General features: G+C 42.0%; 1 protein-coding gene across 6 annotated transcripts in view; it reads right to left on the reverse strand.

The window, feature by feature from the left end:
- LOC144681055 (serine/threonine-protein kinase MRCK alpha-like) overlaps window positions 1-20634 on the reverse strand; it is a 607421-nt gene that overhangs the window by 177639 nt on the left and 409148 nt on the right. For all 6 annotated transcript variants that reach the window (XM_078542748.1, XM_078542747.1, XM_078542746.1 and 3 more), the window contains exons 8-11: window positions 15556-15804; window positions 14109-14188; window positions 5049-5215; window positions 2105-2227 (exon numbers count right to left, since the gene is read on the reverse strand). In XM_078542748.1, coding sequence (XP_078398874.1) covers window positions 2105-2227; window positions 5049-5215; window positions 14109-14188; window positions 15556-15804 — 619 coding nt within the window. The remainder of the gene's footprint in view (window positions 1-2104; window positions 2228-5048; window positions 5216-14108; window positions 14189-15555; window positions 15805-20634) is intronic.

The following is a 20634-nucleotide window of genomic DNA, read 5'->3' on the forward strand; positions in this document are numbered from 1 at the left end:
AGCACACCCAAGTCTCTTTGGACATCAACACCTACAAGTATCACGCCTTTTAAAAAATATTCTGCTTTTCTATTCTGATGACGAGAGTGACTAACTTCACACTTCCCTACATTATACTCCATCTACCATCTTGTTGCACACTCATTTTATATGTCTATATCTCTTTGCTTCCTCTCTGTGTCCCCCCAACAGCTTACTTTCCAACCTAGCTCAGTATCATCAGCAAATTTTGATACATTATTCTCTGAATCTTCATATAAGTGATTAATATAGATTGCAAATAGCTGAGGCCCCAGCACTGATCGTTGCGGTACTTTACAAATCACTGCCTGCCAACTTGAAAAGGCCCCATTTATGCCCACTCTCTGCTTTCTATATGTTAACCAATCCTCTATCCACGCTAAAATATTACCCCCAACTCCATGAGCCCTTATCTTGCCTATTAACCTTTTGGGTGGCACCTTATCAAATGCCTTTTGGAAATCCAGGGATACTATATGAACTGGCTCCCCTTTATCTACTCTAATAGTTACATCCTCAAAAAACTCTAATAAATTTGTCAAACAGGATTTCTCCTTTAGTAAAAACATGCTGGCTTGTTCTAATCATACTATGCTTTTCTAAGTGCATTGTTAAGGCTTGCTTAATAATAGTTTCCAGCATTTTCTCACACAACTGACGTTAGGCTAAATGGTTCAGAGAAGACTTACGAGGCCGATTTCTGGGATAAAGGGATTATCTTTTGAGGAAAGGTTAAGCAGGTTGAGCCTATAATAGGAGTTTAGAAGAACCAGAGGTGACCTTATAGAAACATATAAGATTCACCTCATTTCTATATTTCCTTAATTCTGATGAAGAGTCATACAGACTCGAAACGTTAACTATATTCCTCTCCACAGATGCTGTCAGACCTGCTGAGTTTTTCCAGCTATTTTTGTTTTTGTTTCAGATTTCCAGCATCTGCAGTATTTTGCTTTTATCTTGTGTTTAATTGACTGCCACTTCTCTTCCAGGAATGCCTACCTTGAAGAAGTAGTGCCCTTCTCTCCGACAGGATTTCCACTTGTCTCTTTTGCCCTGTTCACCTTCATTGCTTTCCATTTCTCTCCTGGTGTTTGACAAGGTGTTTACTCCTTAGCTAATATCACCACCCCTTTGTCCTTTTGTCTATGACATCTTTGGCAATCTCTTCTTTGCCTCCACCTATCACTGGCCCTCTATCCAGCTCTACCTGTCCCACTGCCGCCCCCCCCTCCCCCAACCAGCTTATATTTCACCTCATTTCTATTTTTCCTTTGTTCTGATGAAGAGTCATATGGACTCGAAACATTAACTGTATTCCTCCCCGCAAATGCTTACAGACCCTGCTGAGTTTTTTCAGCTATTTTTGTTTTTGTTTCAGATTTCCAGCATCCGCAGTATTTTGCTTTTATCTTAAGATTCTGAGGAGGCTTGACAAGGATCGATGCTAAGATGATGTTTCCCCTTGTGGAGAAATCTAGAATTAGGGGCATAGTTTAAAATTGAGGTGTCTTCAATTTAAAATGGAGATCAGGAAGAATTTCTTCTCTCAGCAGATTGTCCATCTTTGGAATCCTCTCGCCCAGACAGAAATGAAGGCTAGGTCACTGAATATATTCAAGGCTGAGTTAGACATATTTTTAATCTACAAGGAGTCAAGGGTTATACAGCTCTTTCTGGAGTATGAAGCTATCTCAGCAGAAAATAAAACCTAGTTCACAACTGACATTAATAAGGAAAAAAATCAAAATCATACAAATGCACAGCATGGAATGAGGTCATTCAGCCCATCGTGCCTGTGTTGGCCCTTTCAAAGAGCAATGCAATAAGTTCCACTTCCCTGATCTTTGCCTATAGTCCTGCAATTTTTCTTCCAATTCAAGTCTTTATCCAATTCCCTTTGGAAAGTTACTGTAGATTCAACTTCCACCACCTTTGCAGGCAGAGCAAAATGCATTTTAAAAAATCTCCATTCTGACATGATCCATTGCACCTTCAGAATATTCACTTGGTTTAAACAGCAACATAATTCGCTCAACACAGCAAACTGGAGTGAATATTAATATAAAACTGAATACATTACCTATTACTTGCTGTTTCAATTTTTCCACTTCTTCTTTCAAATTTTTAATTTCTAGTTCTCTGCTCGCAGTTACTGGACCATCTACAGTTGAATACTGAAGCGCCTGAACAGTCTGCGTCGACTCTATCAAACAAAACCAAGTGAAGCAGTGTCAGTGCTCTTGGAATTCTGTGACTGCACCATGGATGATGCAGAGGCTTTAAGATGAGATACTACACTTGTTATTTTAAACTTAAAGTGAATGGTTTGGGTAACCTATGGCTGTCTCATGTACAGTAAACATTACATCCTAGAAACAAAGTTGTACAACATAAAAGACAACAAGAAAGACAGTCAGGCATCGGAGAGGGTGCAAGAAAGGGCAACAACTCTGCACAGAGAGAATGGACTGCCAAGGGAACAGACAAGGGCAATGTATCTGTAAGTTTAAGAAAGTGAGATAAATACCTTGAGAGATAAAAAAATTGATAGTTACCTGTGCATTATTTAAATATATGGATCCTGAATTTGATTCTTAGTCTATTTACAATTGATCAATCTCAGCCTGGGCTGCATTTGGCCTCAACATCACTGGGTTGGGAATGCAGACAATTCAGGGATCCACTCCTCCTACCTGATTCTTGCTGGAAGGTTTATGTGAGACCACAGGAGAAAACAAGGATCTGGCTTGGCTGTGTTCTCTGGCCTCACACTTGAAGAGTGGCCACTTGGGTGAGAAACAGCAGGTTGCCAGTATCACAATAATAGGATTTCTTATTCAGTAAGTTATCCCTGAGAAGCCTGCTGCTTCTTAGACTAGATAATGTCCTGCCTCTCAATTTTACTGTTCCTGTCCGTCACTAAAAAAAGGTGCCCAAACCAACTGCAGGAGCAATTTACCTTTTTTTAATTTATTCATTCATGGGGTGTGGGCGTCGCTGGCTAGGCCAGCATTTATTGCCCATCCTAATTGCCCTTGTTCAGGGGTCATTCAAGGGTCAACCACTTTGCTGTGGGTCAGGAGTCACATGTAGGCCAGACCAGGTAAGGACAGCAGATTTCCTTCCCTAAAGGGCATTAGTGAACCAGATGGGTTTCTACAATAATTGGCAATGTTTTTGTGGTCATCATCAGGCTTTTAATTCCAGGTTTTTATTGAATTAAAATTTCACCATCTGCCGTGATGGGATTCGAACCCTTGTCCCCAGAGCATCACCCTGGGTCTCTAGAATACTAGTCCAGTGACAATACCACTATTCACCACTCCCCCATCTTCTCTCCGTAGCTTGAGCATTCCTCCTTTTCAAATAACAATCCAGCTCCCTCTTGAATGCCTCGATTGAACCTGCCTCCACCACACTATCAGACAGTGCATTCAGATCCTAAACACTCGCTGCATGAAAATGTTTTTCCACAGGTCGCAGTTGTTTCTTCTGACTATTACCTTAAATCTATGCCTTCTTGGTCCTTCCAACAAAGGGAACATTTTTTCCCATCTACTCTGTCCAGATCCCTCATGATTTTGAATACCTTAATCAAATCTCCTCTCAGCCTTCTCATCTCCAAGGAAAACAGTCTCAACTTCTCCAATCTACCTATGTAATTGAAATTCCTCATCCCTGGGACCATTCATGTGAATCTTTTCTGCACTCTAACGCCTTCACATTTTTTCTAAAATGCAGCGCCCAGAATTGAACACAATACTCCAGTTGAATACCTTATCAGCTTTAAGCACAGACAGCCTAACCAATACTTCCTCCGTATCAATTTCAAACCCTTCAAACCTCCTTTCTCACCATGGCCTGGGTAGCATCTTCTTCTTTGGTACACAGATGCAAAATATTCATTCAATATCTCAGTCATGCCTCAGTCTCCATGCATAAATCCCCTTTTTGGTCCCTAATTGCCCCACTCCTCTTTTTACCACCCTTTTACTATTTATATACCCGTAGAAGACTTATGGATTCCCTTTTATATTAGCTGCCAGTCCCTTTGCTTCTCTTACATGTTTTTTCACTTCCCCTCTGTGTCTTCTATATTCAGTCTGACTCACAATTGCACTGTCCACCTGACATCTGTCATTAGCACATTTTTTCTTCTTTATCTTAATTTCTATCTCTTTTGTCATCAAGGAAGCTCTGGATTTGTTTGCACTGCCTTTCCCTTTCGTGGTAATATACCTTACCTGTGCCCAAACTCTCTATTTGAAGGCAGCCTATTGTTCAGTTACCGTTCTGCCTGCCAGCCTTTGACTCCAATTGATCTGGGCCAGATCCATTCTCACCTCATTGAAGTTGGCTTTCCTCCAGTTAATTATTCTTACTCTGCATTCATGGAATGGTGAAAGCTTTAACCATTGGAGGTCCAAAGAGACTTGGGGGTCCAGGTATATAGATCATTAAAATGTCATGGACAGGTACAGAAAATAATTAAAAAACCAGAATGAAATACTGGCCTTTATATCTAGAGGACCAGGATACAAGGAGGTAAAGTTATGCTATTGCTACACAAAGCCTTAATAAGAACATATCTGAAGTACTGGACAACCTAGGGTTGGGGGCAGGCCTATAACTAGGCCTTTCAAGAGTGAAATTAGGAAATGCTTCTACACACAAAGGATGGTAGAAGCTTGGAATTCTCTTCTGCAAATGGTAATTGATTTTTAAAAAATTCATTCATGGGATGTGGGCGTCGCTGGCTAGGCCAGCATTTATTGCCCAACCCTAATCGCCCTTGACAAGGTCAATTCATGTTCAATGAAAGGATTATGAAACAGCGTATATGGAGTTAGGTCACAGATCAGCCATTATCTCATTTAATTATGGAACAAGCTCGAGGGGCTGCATGATCTATGCCTGTTCCAATGTTCCTAAAAAGGTGGCTTAGTATTACAATTTTCCAGGCACCATGAATAATACTCCACAATGCCCCAAACCAAGAAACCCCTTTGCAGCTAAACCCTCACCTTGGAGCTTCCGACTCAGTTCAAGTTTTTCTTGTTCTAAACGTCGTATCCTCCTTTCATAAGCTTCCGTGGCTAAGCTGTCCTCTAATGTCCGCTGAACGTTGATGTCAACATCTGTCGAGGATGAACCAGCAGCATCTCTCAGACTGCTTCTGTCAGACAGAATACTGAGAAGAAAGCAAATGCATTAGAAAATACCTCTACACAGGGGGTAAAGAATTACTGATGTAAAGCAAAACAAGATCAAAGCATTTGGAAATAGCTAGAACCACTACACAGCTAGCATTTGCGAGAAAAAGCTCAACTCCTCACTTACAAGCCCTGCTAAATGAACAAGCTATATCTAAATTTTAAATCTGTGCCTGACAAATAACCAATAATTATATCTAGATCTGTGACAAACTATGTACTTGGGATAAGAGCAGAAACTACTGGAAAAACTCAGGACTGGCAGCATCTGTGGAGAGCAGAAACAGAGTTAACGTTTCGATTCAGAAGAAGAGTCATACAGACTCAAAACGTTAACTCTGTTTGTCTCTCACAGATGCTGTCAGATCTGTTGAGCTTTTCCGGCGTTTTCTGTTTTTATTTCAGATTTCCAGCATCTGCAGTATTTTGCTTTTATGTACTTGGGACTTGTGGTTGAGGCCAATTATTTAAACTGCAAGGAAAGTCTAAGGCTGGTATGTTCTATTATATATTCAGCAATAGGCTTTAACCACAAACAGCGGAGAAAATGAGTAAAACTTATCATGCAATATTTTATGATAGATTTGACATTTTACATTTAATGAGTTCTGTATTCAGACAGCGAATGCCCCAAGCTGCAGCGTTACACAGTTAGCAGAAAGACTGGTGTAAAACTGGCTGCATTCACTAAGATCAGCTGATGGGATGCCTGTACAACAGACCTCATGGGCCACCAGATGCAACAAGTCCCAGCAGTTTCATAATTGCTTTGTGGCTGAATGACAGGGTCTTTTGCTTTGAGGACCTGGCAGGACTAGGACAATTTGAAAGCACTTTCAAATTACAATTTCATTAATATTGTTATGCTAAACATTTATAAATCACTGGTTAAACCTCAGTCAAGTACTGTGTCCATTTCTGGGCACCACATTTTAGGAAAGGTGTTGAGGCCTTGGAGACGGTGCAGAACAGATTCACTAGAATGGCATTGGGAATGAGGGAGCAGAAAAACTGGGATTTTTCTCCTTAGAGCAGAGAAGCTTAAGGGCAGACCTAGCAGAAGTGTTTAAAATTATGAGGCATTTTGGTAGTGCAAGTAGGGAGAAATTGTTACCTCTGACAAGTAGATCAGTAACCAGAGGTCATAGATCTGAAATAATTGGCAAAGATATAAAGGGATGTTAAGATCTGGAATGCAGTACCTGAAAGGGTGATGTAATCAGACTCCATACACATTTTTAAAAGACAATTCAGTATGCACCTGAAGAGGACCAATTTGTAAGGTTGTGGGAATAAAGTTGGGGCGTGGGATTAAATTGGACATTTCAAAGAACCAGCTCAGGCATGACAGGCCAAACGGCCTCCTTCTCTGCTGTAACAATCGAAGATTCTACTTTGGGAAAATTAAAATGTTGTTTTTACTTAACTGGCTGTTTACACTTTATTGGGGATACCCTGAGGCATGATGGGCACTAAACAAATGCAAGTTTTTTTTATATAGTCTGCACAGGTCTGCTCTTGAAGTTCATTGCATGATTTGGAGAACTGGAATTGAGCAGCTCTATCATTCTTTTACCGCGGATTTTAAAAAAGCAGCAAACTGGTGAAAACAGTTGAACTGACCACCCAGTTGTTGAAAAACAATATCACACTGAAGCTGAAATTCAGTGGAGCTAATTTCATCAAAGTGCACTACTGGTAAAGAAACCATGATCAAAGGAGTGCAGGTCAGATAAAAGTACATTATTTTGTAGTCTCAATTCTTTGACCCACACTCCCTCCCACTATGGAATGAACTCTCTGTTGGGCAATGCAAGTTTATTTGCTAGATTGAAGTGTTTATCCTAAAGATGGAATTTCATCGTGCTCATTATCCAAACGACAATTAACTGTAGCAGCGTCTGTTGCTGATCCATTTTGGTAATTCAGTTGATAGGGGCTGATGAGATTCAAAGGACTGGATTAATTGGTGGAGCTATCGAGTGTGACGACACAATTAAGTTAAAATCAATTCACTCAAAAAATATCCATAAATCATTTTCAATCAGCTACACTAGTAGACAAAGTGCAAGAGTGAACAATGCAGAAAAGGCACTGAAGTTATAGCAAATACTCACCAGTGTGTTGTCAGGGATAAAACATTATAGTTTTGAGGACAGGCTAGGTGCTAGGTGTATTCTTAAGGAGGTCCAACAGGTGTTTTAACATTTTTCATTCTTTTATAAATTATTCACCTGGCTGTGGAGTCAGTGATGAGAGGTCCTCAATTTAAAATTAATGAAGTGAGGAGAGAGGTTAGGAGGCCTTTCTGTGCACCCAGGAGTATGGAATGCTTTGCTATAGGCAAATACAGGTATAGGAGATTGCAGGGGAATGGGATGAGGTTTAGCAAATAGAAGTTGTAGACACAATATGACTAATGACCTCTTCTTTGCTGTAAGCTTCCATGGTTCTTCCAGTATGCTGCCCTTCAACAAACATACAAGGGCATCCTCTAGATATAGAGAGGGTGCTACCTAGGTTTGGCTTCTGACCCAACAGGAACTGCATGGTCCCAATTGTATAGAGATTAGAAAAGCCAGAAGAAGGCCTCTAAACCAGCTCACTGGGAGAAAGGACACTTTGCATTACATGCAGAGTTTTCATGCTAAAAAGTTGCTCCAAAAGAACAGGGGACAAATGGAAGCTTGCAATGATTCAGGAGAGCAGTGCCATAAACTACTGATTCTCCTTGGCACTATGCATTCTGGATCTGGTCTGTTTGAAGCAAACCTCTGCTGTTTCAGAGATTTGGTATCAGTCCGTAATGGGGGATATCAGCAAGATTAAAAACGACCAAGGAATCTCACCAACATAAAGTGGTTTTTTCATTTATCATTCGCCTACTGCATTCGCTGCTCCCAATGCAGTCTCCTCTACATTGGAGAGACCAAACGCAGACTGGGTGACCGCTTTGAGGAACACCTTTGGTCTGTCCGCAAGCATGTCCCAGACCTTCCTGTCACTTGCCATTTCAACACACCACCCTGATCTCATGCCCACATGTCTGTCCTTGGCCTGCTGCAATGTTCCAGTGAAACTCAATGCAAACTGGAGGAACAGCACCTCATTTTCCAACTACGCACTTTGCCGCCTTCCGGACTTAATATTCAGTTCAACAATTTCAGATCATGAACTCTGTCCTCCATCCCCACCCCCTTTCCGGTCCCCTTTTTCCTAATAATTTATAATTTTTTTTTACACTATATTTTTTTCTTTTCCCTCCTATTTTTAAATTTATTTCGATCTATTGTTTCATCTCCACCTTTTAGCCCATTCCGGTCCCTTCCCCCCACCCCACTCGCACTAGGGCCATCTGTCACTAGCTTGCTTCCCTTAATGTCCCCATTAGCACATCCTTTAGATAATATCACCACCATCAACATCCCTTTGTCCTTTTGTCTATGACATCTTTGGCAGTCTCTTCTTGGCTTCCACCTATCACTGGCCCTCTCCTGTCCCACCCCCTTCTACCAGCATATATTTCATTTCATTTCTATATGTCTTATTTCTGATGAAGGGTCATACAGACTCAAAATGTCAACTGTATCCCTCTCCGCAGATGCTGTCAGACCTGCTGAGTTTTTCCAGGTATTTTTGTTTTTGGTCTTTTCATTGTTGTTAATGCCAAATGCTTTGCAGTGCCAGAGTAATCAGAAAAGAAGATGATAAATTCCACTCTCATGAGGAATGCATGGGATTGGTTGTGACTTTGTACAGGATTGTGGAATGTCTCAAGGTTCACAAATCCTCACAAGGTTTTTGATCTAGTACCCTAATGAAGAAATCAAAAGGTATGAGAGTGCATGGCTGAATCTTGGATTTAATCCAGGACACGCACTCCAGTTTTGAGTTCTGGATAAAGGTAGATGTGGGACCCATTGTTCTCCTGAAAGGCTTGACACAAGGCTTTCCACTAATATCCATCTCATTCAAAATCATCAACAAAAAGCAAAATACTAGAGATGCTGGAAAGAAGAATCACAATCGGAAAACACTGCAGCCACTTAGCAGGAGAGGCAGAATGTCTCGGAAAACCACAAGTCAGATATGAAGGAATATATTCAACCTCAGACTCTCTGTTCCTGTTACAGTTCAGTGCGTTGAACTGGAAAACTCAAGAACATGGAGTGGTCACTGTTGTGTACTGTATGTCTTGTTTAGCTTGCCGTACTTTGCAAGCCAGTGCATTATGGGGTTGCAGAATTCATTTTGTTTTATTAGTTCAGTTGCTGAAGCAAAATAAAACGGAAGCTGCAATGTTCATCACCTCCACGCCTACGTGTGTATTGATTAATCTTTGTAAAGTTATTGGCAGTACCAGTATTAAAATGTAACAGTAACTGTTAAGCAACGCCTCAGTTTTAAAGTTTGCATCCTTGTTTCAAAATCCCTCCCTGGCCTCATCATTCCCCATCTCTGTAACCTCCTTCAGCAATATAACCCTCCAAGGTATCTTCACTCTGCCAAATCTGGCCTCTTGTGCATTCCAAAGTTTAATCACTTTGCCATTAGCAGCCATGCCTTCTGTTGCTGAGGCCCTAGGTTCTGAAATACTTCCCAAGAAACACTCTGCACCTCTATCTCTCAGATCTGCTGAGCTTTTCCAGCATTTTCTGTTTTTATTTCAGATTTCCAGCATCCAAAGTATTTTGCTTTTATGTACTTGGGACTTGTGGTTTAAGCCAATTATTTAAACTGCAAGGAAAGTCTAAGGCTGGTACGTTCCTTTAAATCGCTCCTTGAAACCTACTTCTTTATCTGCCTAGTAACTCCTTACACGACCCGATGTCAGATTTTGCTTGATAAACTTCCTGAAAACCCTCCTGATAACCCTCCTGCGATAGTTAATGACACCATATAAGTGTACAAGTTGTTGTTGTTGCTGCTCAGATATCTCTCCTCCAGAGGGTACCCGATGTCAGCATTAAAACATTGTCAGAAGATATAGAAAACACCCAAATGCAGATTTTGCTGAATATAGCTGCTTCTACTTCTGTTTCAAACTTAGTTCCCTATTCCAAATCATGTTACTGCACTAGTGTGAATTTCTCCATTTTTCTCATAGCTAATATTTTGTACTCTCCCTGATCGAGAGTACCAAATTAATGCTAGAAGTGTCTAACGGTAGAGGAACAATGTTCCGTCTTGAGAGTGTACAGTCAGCTTACATTCCCACAAAGGGGAAAGGCAGGGCAACCAAAGCTAGGGATTGCTGGATGGCGATAGAGATAGGGATAAGATGAAGCAGAAAAAGGGTGCATGTGACAGATGTCATAATGCTGATACAAGTGAGAACCAGACTGAATATAGAAAGTTCAGAGGGGTGATGAAAAAGGAGATAAGATAGACAGAGGGAGAGTATGAGAAGAGACTGGTGACTAACAAAGAGAAATCCAAAAATTCTCTATAGGCATATTATTAGGATAGTAAGAGGGCAGGTGGGACGATTAGGGACCAAAAAGGGGACCTATGTGTGAAGGGAAAGGGCAAACCTGAGGTACTAAATGAGTACTTTGCATCATTTACCAAGGAAGATGATGCTGCCCAAGTCATAATGAAGGGGGCGGTAATTGAGATACTAGATGGGCTAAAAATGAATAAAGAGGGGATATTCGAAAGGCTGGCTGCGCTTTGGCTTTGACAGGTTACCAGGACCGGATGGGATGCATCCAAGGATTCTGAGGGAAGTAAGGATGGAAATTGTGGTGGCACTGGCCTTAATTTTCCAATCCTCTTTAGATACAGGCATGGTGCCAGAGGACTGGAGAATTGCAATGTACACCCCAGTCCAAAAAAGGGTGTAAGGATAAACTCAACAACTAGAGGCCAGTCAGTTTAAGCTGCATGGCGGGAAAACTTTTAGAAACGATAATCCGGGACAAAATTAACAGTAGCTTGGACACTGGTGGATTAATTAAGTAAAGCCAGAATGGATTTGTTAAAGGCAAATCATGTTTAACTAACTTAATTGAGTTTTTGATGAGGTAATAGAGAGGGTTGAGGGTAATGCAATTGATGTGGTGTATATGGGCTTCCAAAAGGCATTTGATAAGTGCTACATAAAAGGCCTGTCAACGAAGTTGAGGCCCGTAGAATAAAAAGGACAGTGGCAACATGGATATGAAGTTGATCGAGTGCCAAGAAACAGAGTAGTGACAAATGGTTGTTTTTTGTACCAGAAGAAAGTGTTTCCATGGGGTCAGTACTAGGACCACTGCTTTTCTTGATCTATATTGATGAATTAGGCTTGGGTGTACAGGGTATAATTTCCAAATTTGCAGCTGACACAAAACTTGGAAATATTGGAAACTGTGAGGGGATAATGATAGACTTCAAGTGAACAAAGACAAGCCAGTGGAATGTGTGGCAGATGTAATTTAATGCCGAGAAATGTGAAGCTTCTCGCCAAGCCTTCTTCAACAGCACCTTCCAAATTTGGGACCCCTACCACCTAGAAGGGCAAGGGCAACAGATGCATGGGAACACCACCACCTGCAAGCTCCCCTCCAAGCCACACACCATCCTGACTTTGAACTATATCACCGTTCCTTCACTGCTACTGAGCCAAAGACATGGCACTCCCTAACAGTGCCACAGGGTACATGCACCATATGGACTGCAGAAGTTCAAAAAGGCGGCTCACCATCAACTTTCACATCCCATGACAGAATTTTTAAAAAAGCAAATCTAAAGGTAACAAAAGCATGAATGAGAATTTCAGCAGCTGATGAGTTGATATGGGGCAAAGTTGGGCATTGTTATGGAGCTGGAAACAGGCAGTGTTAGTGATGGGGCAAATGTGTGGTTGGAAGCTTAGCTCGGGGTCAAATTTGACAACTAGGTTGCGAACAGACCAGTGGTGGTGTTCCCATGCATCTGCTGCCTTTCTCTTTCTAATTGGTAGAAGTCATGGGTTAGGAAGGTGCTGTCTAAGGAGCCTCGGTGAATTTCTGCAGTGCATCTTGTAGATGATACACACTGTTGCCACTGTGAATCGGTGGAGGAGGGAGTGGATGTTGAAGGAGATGGATGTGGTGCCAGTCAAACGGGCTGCATTGTCCTGGATGGTGTCAAGCTCCTTGAGTGTTGTTAGAGCTGCACTAACCCAGGCAAGTGGAGAGTATTCCATCACACTTCTGACTTGTGCCTTGTAGATGGTGGACAGGCTTTGGTGAGTCAGGAGGTGAGTTACTCGCCGCAGGATTCCCAGCCTCTCACCTCTTCTTTTTTTCCTTTATTCTTTCATGGGATGTGGGCATTGCTGATAAGGCCAGCATTCGTTGCCCATCCCTAACTGCCTATGAACCAAGTAATTTGCTAGAGGAGACTGCATTGGGAGCAGCGAATGCAGTAGACTAAGTTGAGGGAAGTGCAAGTGAAGCACTGCTTCACTTGAAAGGAGTGTTTGGGCCCTTGGACGGTGAGGAGAGGGGAAGTAAAGGGGCAGGTGTCAGCAGTTGAGTGATCCTGAGAGAACCCAAACTGAGCGTCAATGAACAGGTTATTGCTAACCAAGTGCCGCTTGATAACACTGCTGATGACCCCTTCCATCACTTTACTGATGATCGAAAGTAACTGATGGGGTGGCAATTGGCTGGATGGATTTGTCCTGCTTATTCTCACACACTTCTCACTGGTGTTCCCCATTCTACTCTCTGCAAACTTGACAAAACACTGCTGCCTCTGTCTTAACATGCACCAAGTCCTGTTCATCTATCACTCCTGACTTTGCTGACCTACAGCAGCTCCCAGTCAAGCAATGTCATGATTTTAAAACTCTCATCCTTGTTTTCAAATCCCTCCATGACCTGACCACTCCCTATCTATCAGCTGCTCCAACCCCACAACCTTCTGAGATATCTGCATTCCTCTAACTCTGGCCTCTTGAGTTCCCCGATTTTAATTGATCTACCCTTGGTGGCTGTGCCATCAGTTCCTAAACTCAATGCTCTGGAATTCCCTCCTTACATCTCTTTGCCTTTCCTTCCTCCTTTAAGACACTTCTTAAAATCCACCTCGTCATTTGACCTAATATCTACTCATTTGGCTCAATGTTATATTTTGTTTTATAATGCTCCTGTGAAGTGCCTTGGAATGCATTGTTACATTAAAGGTGCTGTGTAAGTTGTTGTTGTTGGTTGTCAGAAGAACCAAAGTTTGACATGAGAAAACTTTTTTTTTTAATGCATATGGTTAGGATCTGGAATGCACTGCCTGAGTGTGTTGTGGAAGCAGATTCAATTGTGGCTTTCAAAAAGCACCTGAGGATAAAAAAAAAATGCAGGGTTATGCAAAATGAGTGTGACTAGCTGAATTGCTCTTGCAGATATCCAGCATGGACTTGATGGGCCAAATAGCCACCTTCTGTGCTGTAACCATCCTGTGATTCTACAATGTTTGTTGAGGGAGAGTATTAGATTCAGAAGGCTCTAAATTCAATCCGTAGGCTCCAGGAGCATGAGACAATTTTCATACCCTTAGTTCAGGCTGGATTTGTAGCCAGATTTCTGAAATAATGGCAGCAACTACCAATTCCCAACAGAAAAACCTTTTAACCAGGGTGGATGTAATAAATGAGGCTATATAGAGATGCATCATGAGCTTGTAGCATTAGAAACAGAGCAACAGAGCTATATCAGCAGGGTGAGACTTACTGACACCTTAATCCCCTTGTCCAGATTTTTTTATTCACGTTTGATTCTGTTAACATTTTTTGCCTGTACAATTTAAGTACGCCCCTTCAGCATCACTGTTTTACAGCAGATGTCCAAAGTTCAGCTGAAAGTGTGTAACACGCTGCTTCATACAGCATAACAAAAATGCACTTACCAGTTAGTAGTGTATGTAAACCCTATGAAGGGAAGGTGGTGCCCAGAGAAAGCAGTATGTGTAGGTGGAGGCATCGTCTCCTGAAACAGAATAAAAGGCAAGTTTTACTGATTTGTTTCCATGTCTTCTATTTAAGATTGCTTTGAGAAACAAGCTAAATCCGATGGTGGCTTCCATGTCCTTTCCTCACTGATAATGTGTGTAAAACTGCCTCTTCTCATTTAATAATTAGTTCCTGATGGAGCAATCCTGCTTCAACAAGGAAGGGTTATGAGAGAGTCTATAACACCTTGAGGAGCACAGCTTTCCCTTCCTTTCCACCTGAAGATAGTGCTTTTTTAAAATAATAAATGTCTCGTCACAAAGCAGCTCACAGAAGGAATTAAATCACACCATGAGAGTAATGTAATGCTGTAACATTTGTCATGTTGCTGTAAGAACTATGGTTTTCCCATCGCCACTCACTCCCAGTAAATATGGAGCAAGGTTTTGCAAAACCCCTTCCTTCCCACATCTGCCTTGACCTTATTCAAAACAGCACAGCTTTAACTGCAATAAGACAGGATTTGAGGTGTGAAGAGTGTGCATGGCTTGAGAAAAAGTAATTAAGAAAGACAAGGAAAACAACATATTTCAAAACCAAGTGCCAGAAAAATTCTGCTTGGACGTGAAGGATCGTAACTTATTCTTAAACTTCAATGCAATTAGGATGCTGATGCATAGCTGGACTGTCAGTACAGTCTCCAGACAGTTTAGGTGAATTGAGGTGAATTGAATAATATCGTATAGATTAATTTGATACTGGAAAACACATTGTGCTAATGAGTCTTCTACTCATTAATTTAACAATAAAACCTATGGCGCTTAAACAGGACATTAAGCACGAAATATTTCCAATGCGAAAAAGACTGGACATAAAGTTAGTCAGCCTTCCATTTTATTTTCTAATCCTAGTTTCACAAACACCTTTATCGACTCTTAAACTCACCACGATTTGTCAATGAACGTTAACAACAGCATATGTACTAGAGTTAACTTGAATATTGCTGAAGGGGTGAATAATACAGAAAAACATCAGAACCTGCACTTAAGAAGCTGACAAGAAAGATACAAAGAAAAATACTGCATCACAAAAAATGTTGGATAAAAGATCTATCAGCATCTAAAAAGAGGAAACATCTTTTTCCATTCCGACGCTGATGGACCTGCTGTGTCCTTCTAGCATGTTCTATTTTTATTTCAGAACTGCAGCTTCTTCTTTTTATCTCTATAGAATGACAAATGATTTTTTTAATCCCACTGCTTTAATGAAAAATCATATCAAAAGCAAGTTCACAAGGAGACTGATTGTCTAAGAAATGGGATCACCTTAGAAGCAACTAGAATTTCACCCTCTTTCAATCTAAACTCCTCTTCTCCAAACTCAGAAACATATGAACTAACTTACAGAATTTTTTAAACAGTCGTCATCTACATCAAAGTTCGACGTGTCTGTAGGACTGCTGACTTCGGGGATGTAAGGTGCTTCACAGTTTCTGATGTTGTCCCAGTCAATACCAGCAAAGAATGGGTGTTTCTTAAAGTCTTCAATCCCATTTTGACCCAGCCGGTGCTCCCTGCTGCAGATAAGCCTCCGGATGAGGTCTTTGGCATTTTCAGAGACATCGGTAATTTGTACCGGGAACTGAAATCGCTCCTGGTTGTGGAAGAGTTAAACACAGAAGTTAATCACAAAGTTGGAAACAAGAGGTTTCCAGGCATCAGTTGTTCAAGCATCAGAATATCCTTTAGGGAAGGAAATCTGCCATCCTTACCTGGTCTGGCCTACGTCTGACCCCAGACCCAGAGCAATCTGGATGACTCAAATGCTTTCTGGATTGGCCCAGCAAGCCACTCAGGGCAATAAGGGATGGGCAACAAATGCTGGCTTTGCCAGCGACACCCACATCCCACGAAAGAATAATAAAAAAAGGCATAGCCAGGTCTAAAACTTTTGAAGCTGTTCCCAATATAAATGTTTTAGGGTAATCCTAAGGAAATAATAAAGATCTGGTTCCAAACTGAAAACACAGATTGCAGGCTAACTATTCACCCTCATCTCAGCTTATTCTTCGCTTGGCTTCTAGAGCCTTTGAGTGTGTAAACCACAACAAGCAACAGGCCCCAGATATGGTCTCCCACAGCATCTCAACGAGCAAGAGAGAATTTTGAAAGATAAGGTAAATAATTTACTACATTAATACATTTACACAACTACACAGGCACGCACTGCCTTTTTCACTGGAATTATTGTGTGAAAGACAGGAGATGGGTTAAGGAAGAAAGAATGGAAGGGATAGAGGAAAAGGGAGGAAACAGTAAGAAGGGAAAATGGGTAACGCAAGCATTGAAGTGAGGCACATTGGAAAGGAAAGGGTGTATTGGGTAGTAGGAAAAGGAATCCATGAGGAAAGTGATAGGAGCAAAGGGATGGTGGGGTAAGTAAAAGAGACAGAGGTGGGGAGGAGTGGGGATGGGAAGGCATCTGCCAAGGGCTGCAGGCTGGACTTTCCCAAGAAACTGTCAGTGGAAGTTGCAATCTTCAGCGAGTGCCTTCCCCACCAGGACATCTGCCACTTTCCACCCGAAAGGATAAAATAAAGAAAGAGGAGAGCAGAGCAGAGGAAGAAGCAGAATAAAACATAAATAGAGAGAGAAAGAAACAAAGATAGAGAAGCAAAACAGGCAAAGCGAAGCAGGAAGAGGAAAGGACATCAGAAAACAGAAAAGCAAAAGGAGAAGGCACAGAGAGAAAGAAGAAACAATAGCACAATGGTAACAGGGGATGCTAAGAGGTTGGATGCTCTTACTTGGTATGAGCAGTTGCACAGGTGATGCACTGTGATATTGAAAAGTCTGCCCTGAGTACGCTTCCTTTCAATATGAGTCTGTCACATCATTATCCCTTTCCGCAACTTTTAATTTTAGTTGATTCCCCGAGATGAGCTTCTAATCACATAACTATGCCATCACTATGACCGCCTATTTCCATCTCTGTAACATCGTCCAACTCTGCCCCTGCCTCAGCTGTTCCACTGCTGAAACACTCATCCATGCCTTTGTCACCACCAGACTTGACTATTCCAGCCCAGCCTCCCATGTTCTACTCTCCATAAGCTTGATGTCATCTAAAACTCTGCTGCCCATGGCTTAACTCACACCAAGTCCCGCTCATCCATCACCCCTGTGCTCTTGACCTACAACGCCTCCAGTTAAGCAATGTTACAATTCCAAAATTCTCATCCCTGTTTATAAATCCCCCTATGGTATCACCCCGTCCTATCTCTGTAATCTCCACCAATCCCACAATCCTCCGAGATGTCGGTGCTCCTCTAATTCTAGGCTCTTGACCATCCCTGACTTTAATTGGTTCATCATTGGTGGCTGTGCCTGCAGCTGCCGAGGCCCAAAGTTCTGGGATTCCCTCCCTATACCACTCTGCCTGTATACCTCTTTTTCCTACTTTAAGACTTTCCTCAAAACCTACCTCTTTGACCAAGCTTTTTGACATTTGCCCTAAGATCCCCTTATGTGGCTCAGTGTCATACCTTGTTTAATAACGGTCCTATGAAGCATCTCGGGACATTTCATTATGTTAAAAGTGCTATACAAAGTTTTTGTTATTCTTGTAGTCCAATTTACTAATAACCAACAGTTCCATCTCTCCTAACTTCGTCTAATCTAACCAGTATTTATAAATTCTTTCTAATTGGCTGATTCCACTATATTATTGATGTCCTTACCACTACTTTCCTAGCAGTTTTAAAAAATTCTTTCGTGGGATGTAGGTGTTGCTGGCTAGGCCAGCATTCATTGCCCATTCGTAATTGCCCTTAAGAAGGTGGTGGTGAGCAGCCTTCTCGAACCGCTGCAGTACATCTGGTGTAGGTACATAAATAGTGGTGTCAGGAAGGGAAAAAGGAAGCTGCAGCAGACCACGGGGAATTAAGTTAAATCAATCCACAAACATTTCAACAGTTCCATGCTAGGCACAGTGGTGTGAGAGTTTATAGCTTTTGTACAATGAGTCTTACAATCAGGCTTAATTACACTTTCTATCTCCTGTTGTAAAGCTGCCACTCTCCCAAAACATACCAATTTCTATGCTGTCTCCAACTTGTGAACTGATCTGCTAAACACACAAACCCAGGATTCTTTTCACTAGCCTTTCCTGTCGCTGGTCTAACCATGCACTTTAGGAATAACGAGCCTCAAAACAGCAGACATCAACACACCATTTTACATGACAACCTTCCCATCCTCATGAAGTAACAGCTTTTCAAGAGATGGATGCACACCATTTAGCAGAGTCTTTCCTTCCTCATAAAGCAGCATATCTTAAGTTGCTAAGATCTTGTTCAAGAAAGGTTGTAAGGGTAAGTCCAGCAATTACAGACCAGTCAGTTTAACTTCGTGGTGGGAAAGCTTTCAGAAAGCATTATTTGGGATAGAATTAATAGTCACATGGAAAAATGTGGGTTGTTAAGGAAGATCCAGCGTGGATTTCTAAAGGGGAAATCATGTTCACTAACTCTCTGGAGCTTCTTGAAGAGGTAACCGAAAAGGTCAACGAGGGTAATGCTGTTGATGTGGTGTACATGAACTTCCAAAAGGCATTCGATACAGTGCCACACAACAGGCTTGAGAGAAAAGTTATAGCTCATGGAATAAAAGGGACAGGAGCAACATGGACACAAAATTGGCTGAGTTATAGGAAACACTGAGTAATGGTTAATGGATATTTTTCGGGCTGGAGGAAGGTTTGTAGTGGAGTTCCCCAGGAGTCGGTATGGGGACCCTTGCTTTTCCTGATATATATTAATGGTCTAGATCTTGGTGTGCAGGGTACAACTCCAAAATTTGCGGATGATACAAAACTTGGAAGCCTTGTAAACTGTGTAGAACTTCAAGAAGACATAGACAAGTTGGTGGAGTGGGCAGGTAGGTGGCAGATTAAGTTCAATGCAGAGAAGTGTGAGGTGATTCATTTCGGTAGGAAGAACATAGAGAGGCAATACAAAACAAAAGGTACAACTCTAAAGGGTGTGCAGGAGCAAAAAAGAACCTGGGTGTATATGTGCATAAGTCATTAAAGGTGGCAGGACAGGTGGAGAGAGCAGTTAATAAAGCACACAGTATCCCAGCTTTATTAATAAGGACATACAGTACAAAAGCAAGGAGGTTATGCTAAACTTGTATAGAACACGAGTAAGACCTCAGATGGAGTATTGCATACAGTCTGGGCACCACACTTTAGGGAGGATGTGAATGCATTGGAGAGAGTGCAGTAGAGGTTTACAAAAATAGTCCAGGGATGAGGAACTTCAGATATGAAGTTAGATTGGGGACTGTTCTTCTTCGACAGGAGAAGGTTCAGAGGAGATTTGATAGGGGTGTTCAAGATCATGAGGGGGCAGGACAGAATTTTTAAAAATTCATTCATGGGATGTGGGCTTCGCTGGCTGTGCCAGCATTTATTGCCCATCCCTAATTGCCCTTGAGAAGATGGTGGTGAGCTGCCTTCTTAAACCGCTGCAATCCATGTGGTGTAGGTACACCCACAGTGCTGTTAGGAAGGGAGTTCCAGGGTTTTGACCCAGCCACAGTGAAGGAACGGTGATATATTTCCAAGTCAGGATGGTGAGTGACTTGGAGGGGAGCTTCCAGGTGGTGGTGTTCCCATCTATCCGCTGTCCTTGTCCTTCTAGATGGTAGTGGTTGTGGGTATGGAAGGTGCTGTCGAACTGTAGATGGTACACACTGCAGCTACTGTGCGTCGGTGGTGGAAGGAGTGAATGTTTGTGGATGTGGTTTCAATCAAGCGGGCTGCTTTGTCCTGGATGGTGTCAAGCTTCTTGAGTGTTGTGGGAGCTGCACTCATCCAGGCAAGTGGGGAGTATTCCATCACACTCCTGACTTGTGCCTTGTAGACGGTGGACAGGCTTTGGGGAGTCAGGAGGTGAGTTACTCATCACACGATTCCTATCCTCTGACCTGCTCTTGTAGCCACAGTATTTATATGGCTAGTCCAGTTCAGTATCTGGTCAATGGTATCGCCAAGGATGTTGATATTGGGGGATTCAGTGATGGTAATGCCATTGAAAGTCAAGGGGCGATTGTTGGATTCTCTCTTGTTGGAGATGGTCATTGCCTGATACTTGTGTAGCACGAATGTTACTTGCCACTTGTCAGCCCAAGCCTGGATATTGTCCAGGTCTTGCTGCATTTGGATACGGACTGCTTCAGTATCTGAGGAATCGCGAATGGTACAGAACATCGTGCAATCATCAGCTAACATCCCCACTTTTGACCTTATGATGGAAGGAAGGTCATTGATGAAGGAGCTGAAGATGGTTGGGCCTAGGACGCTACCCTGAGGAACTCCTGCAGTGATGTCCTGGAGCTGAGATGACTGACCTCCAACAACCACAACCATCTTCCTTTGTGCTAGGTATGATTCCAACCAGCGGAGAGTTTTCCCCCTGAT

This window comes from Cetorhinus maximus, chromosome 5, assembly GCF_964194155.1.
Source record: "Cetorhinus maximus chromosome 5, sCetMax3.hap1.1, whole genome shotgun sequence".
NCBI classification, from domain to species: domain Eukaryota; kingdom Metazoa; phylum Chordata; class Chondrichthyes; order Lamniformes; family Cetorhinidae; genus Cetorhinus; species Cetorhinus maximus.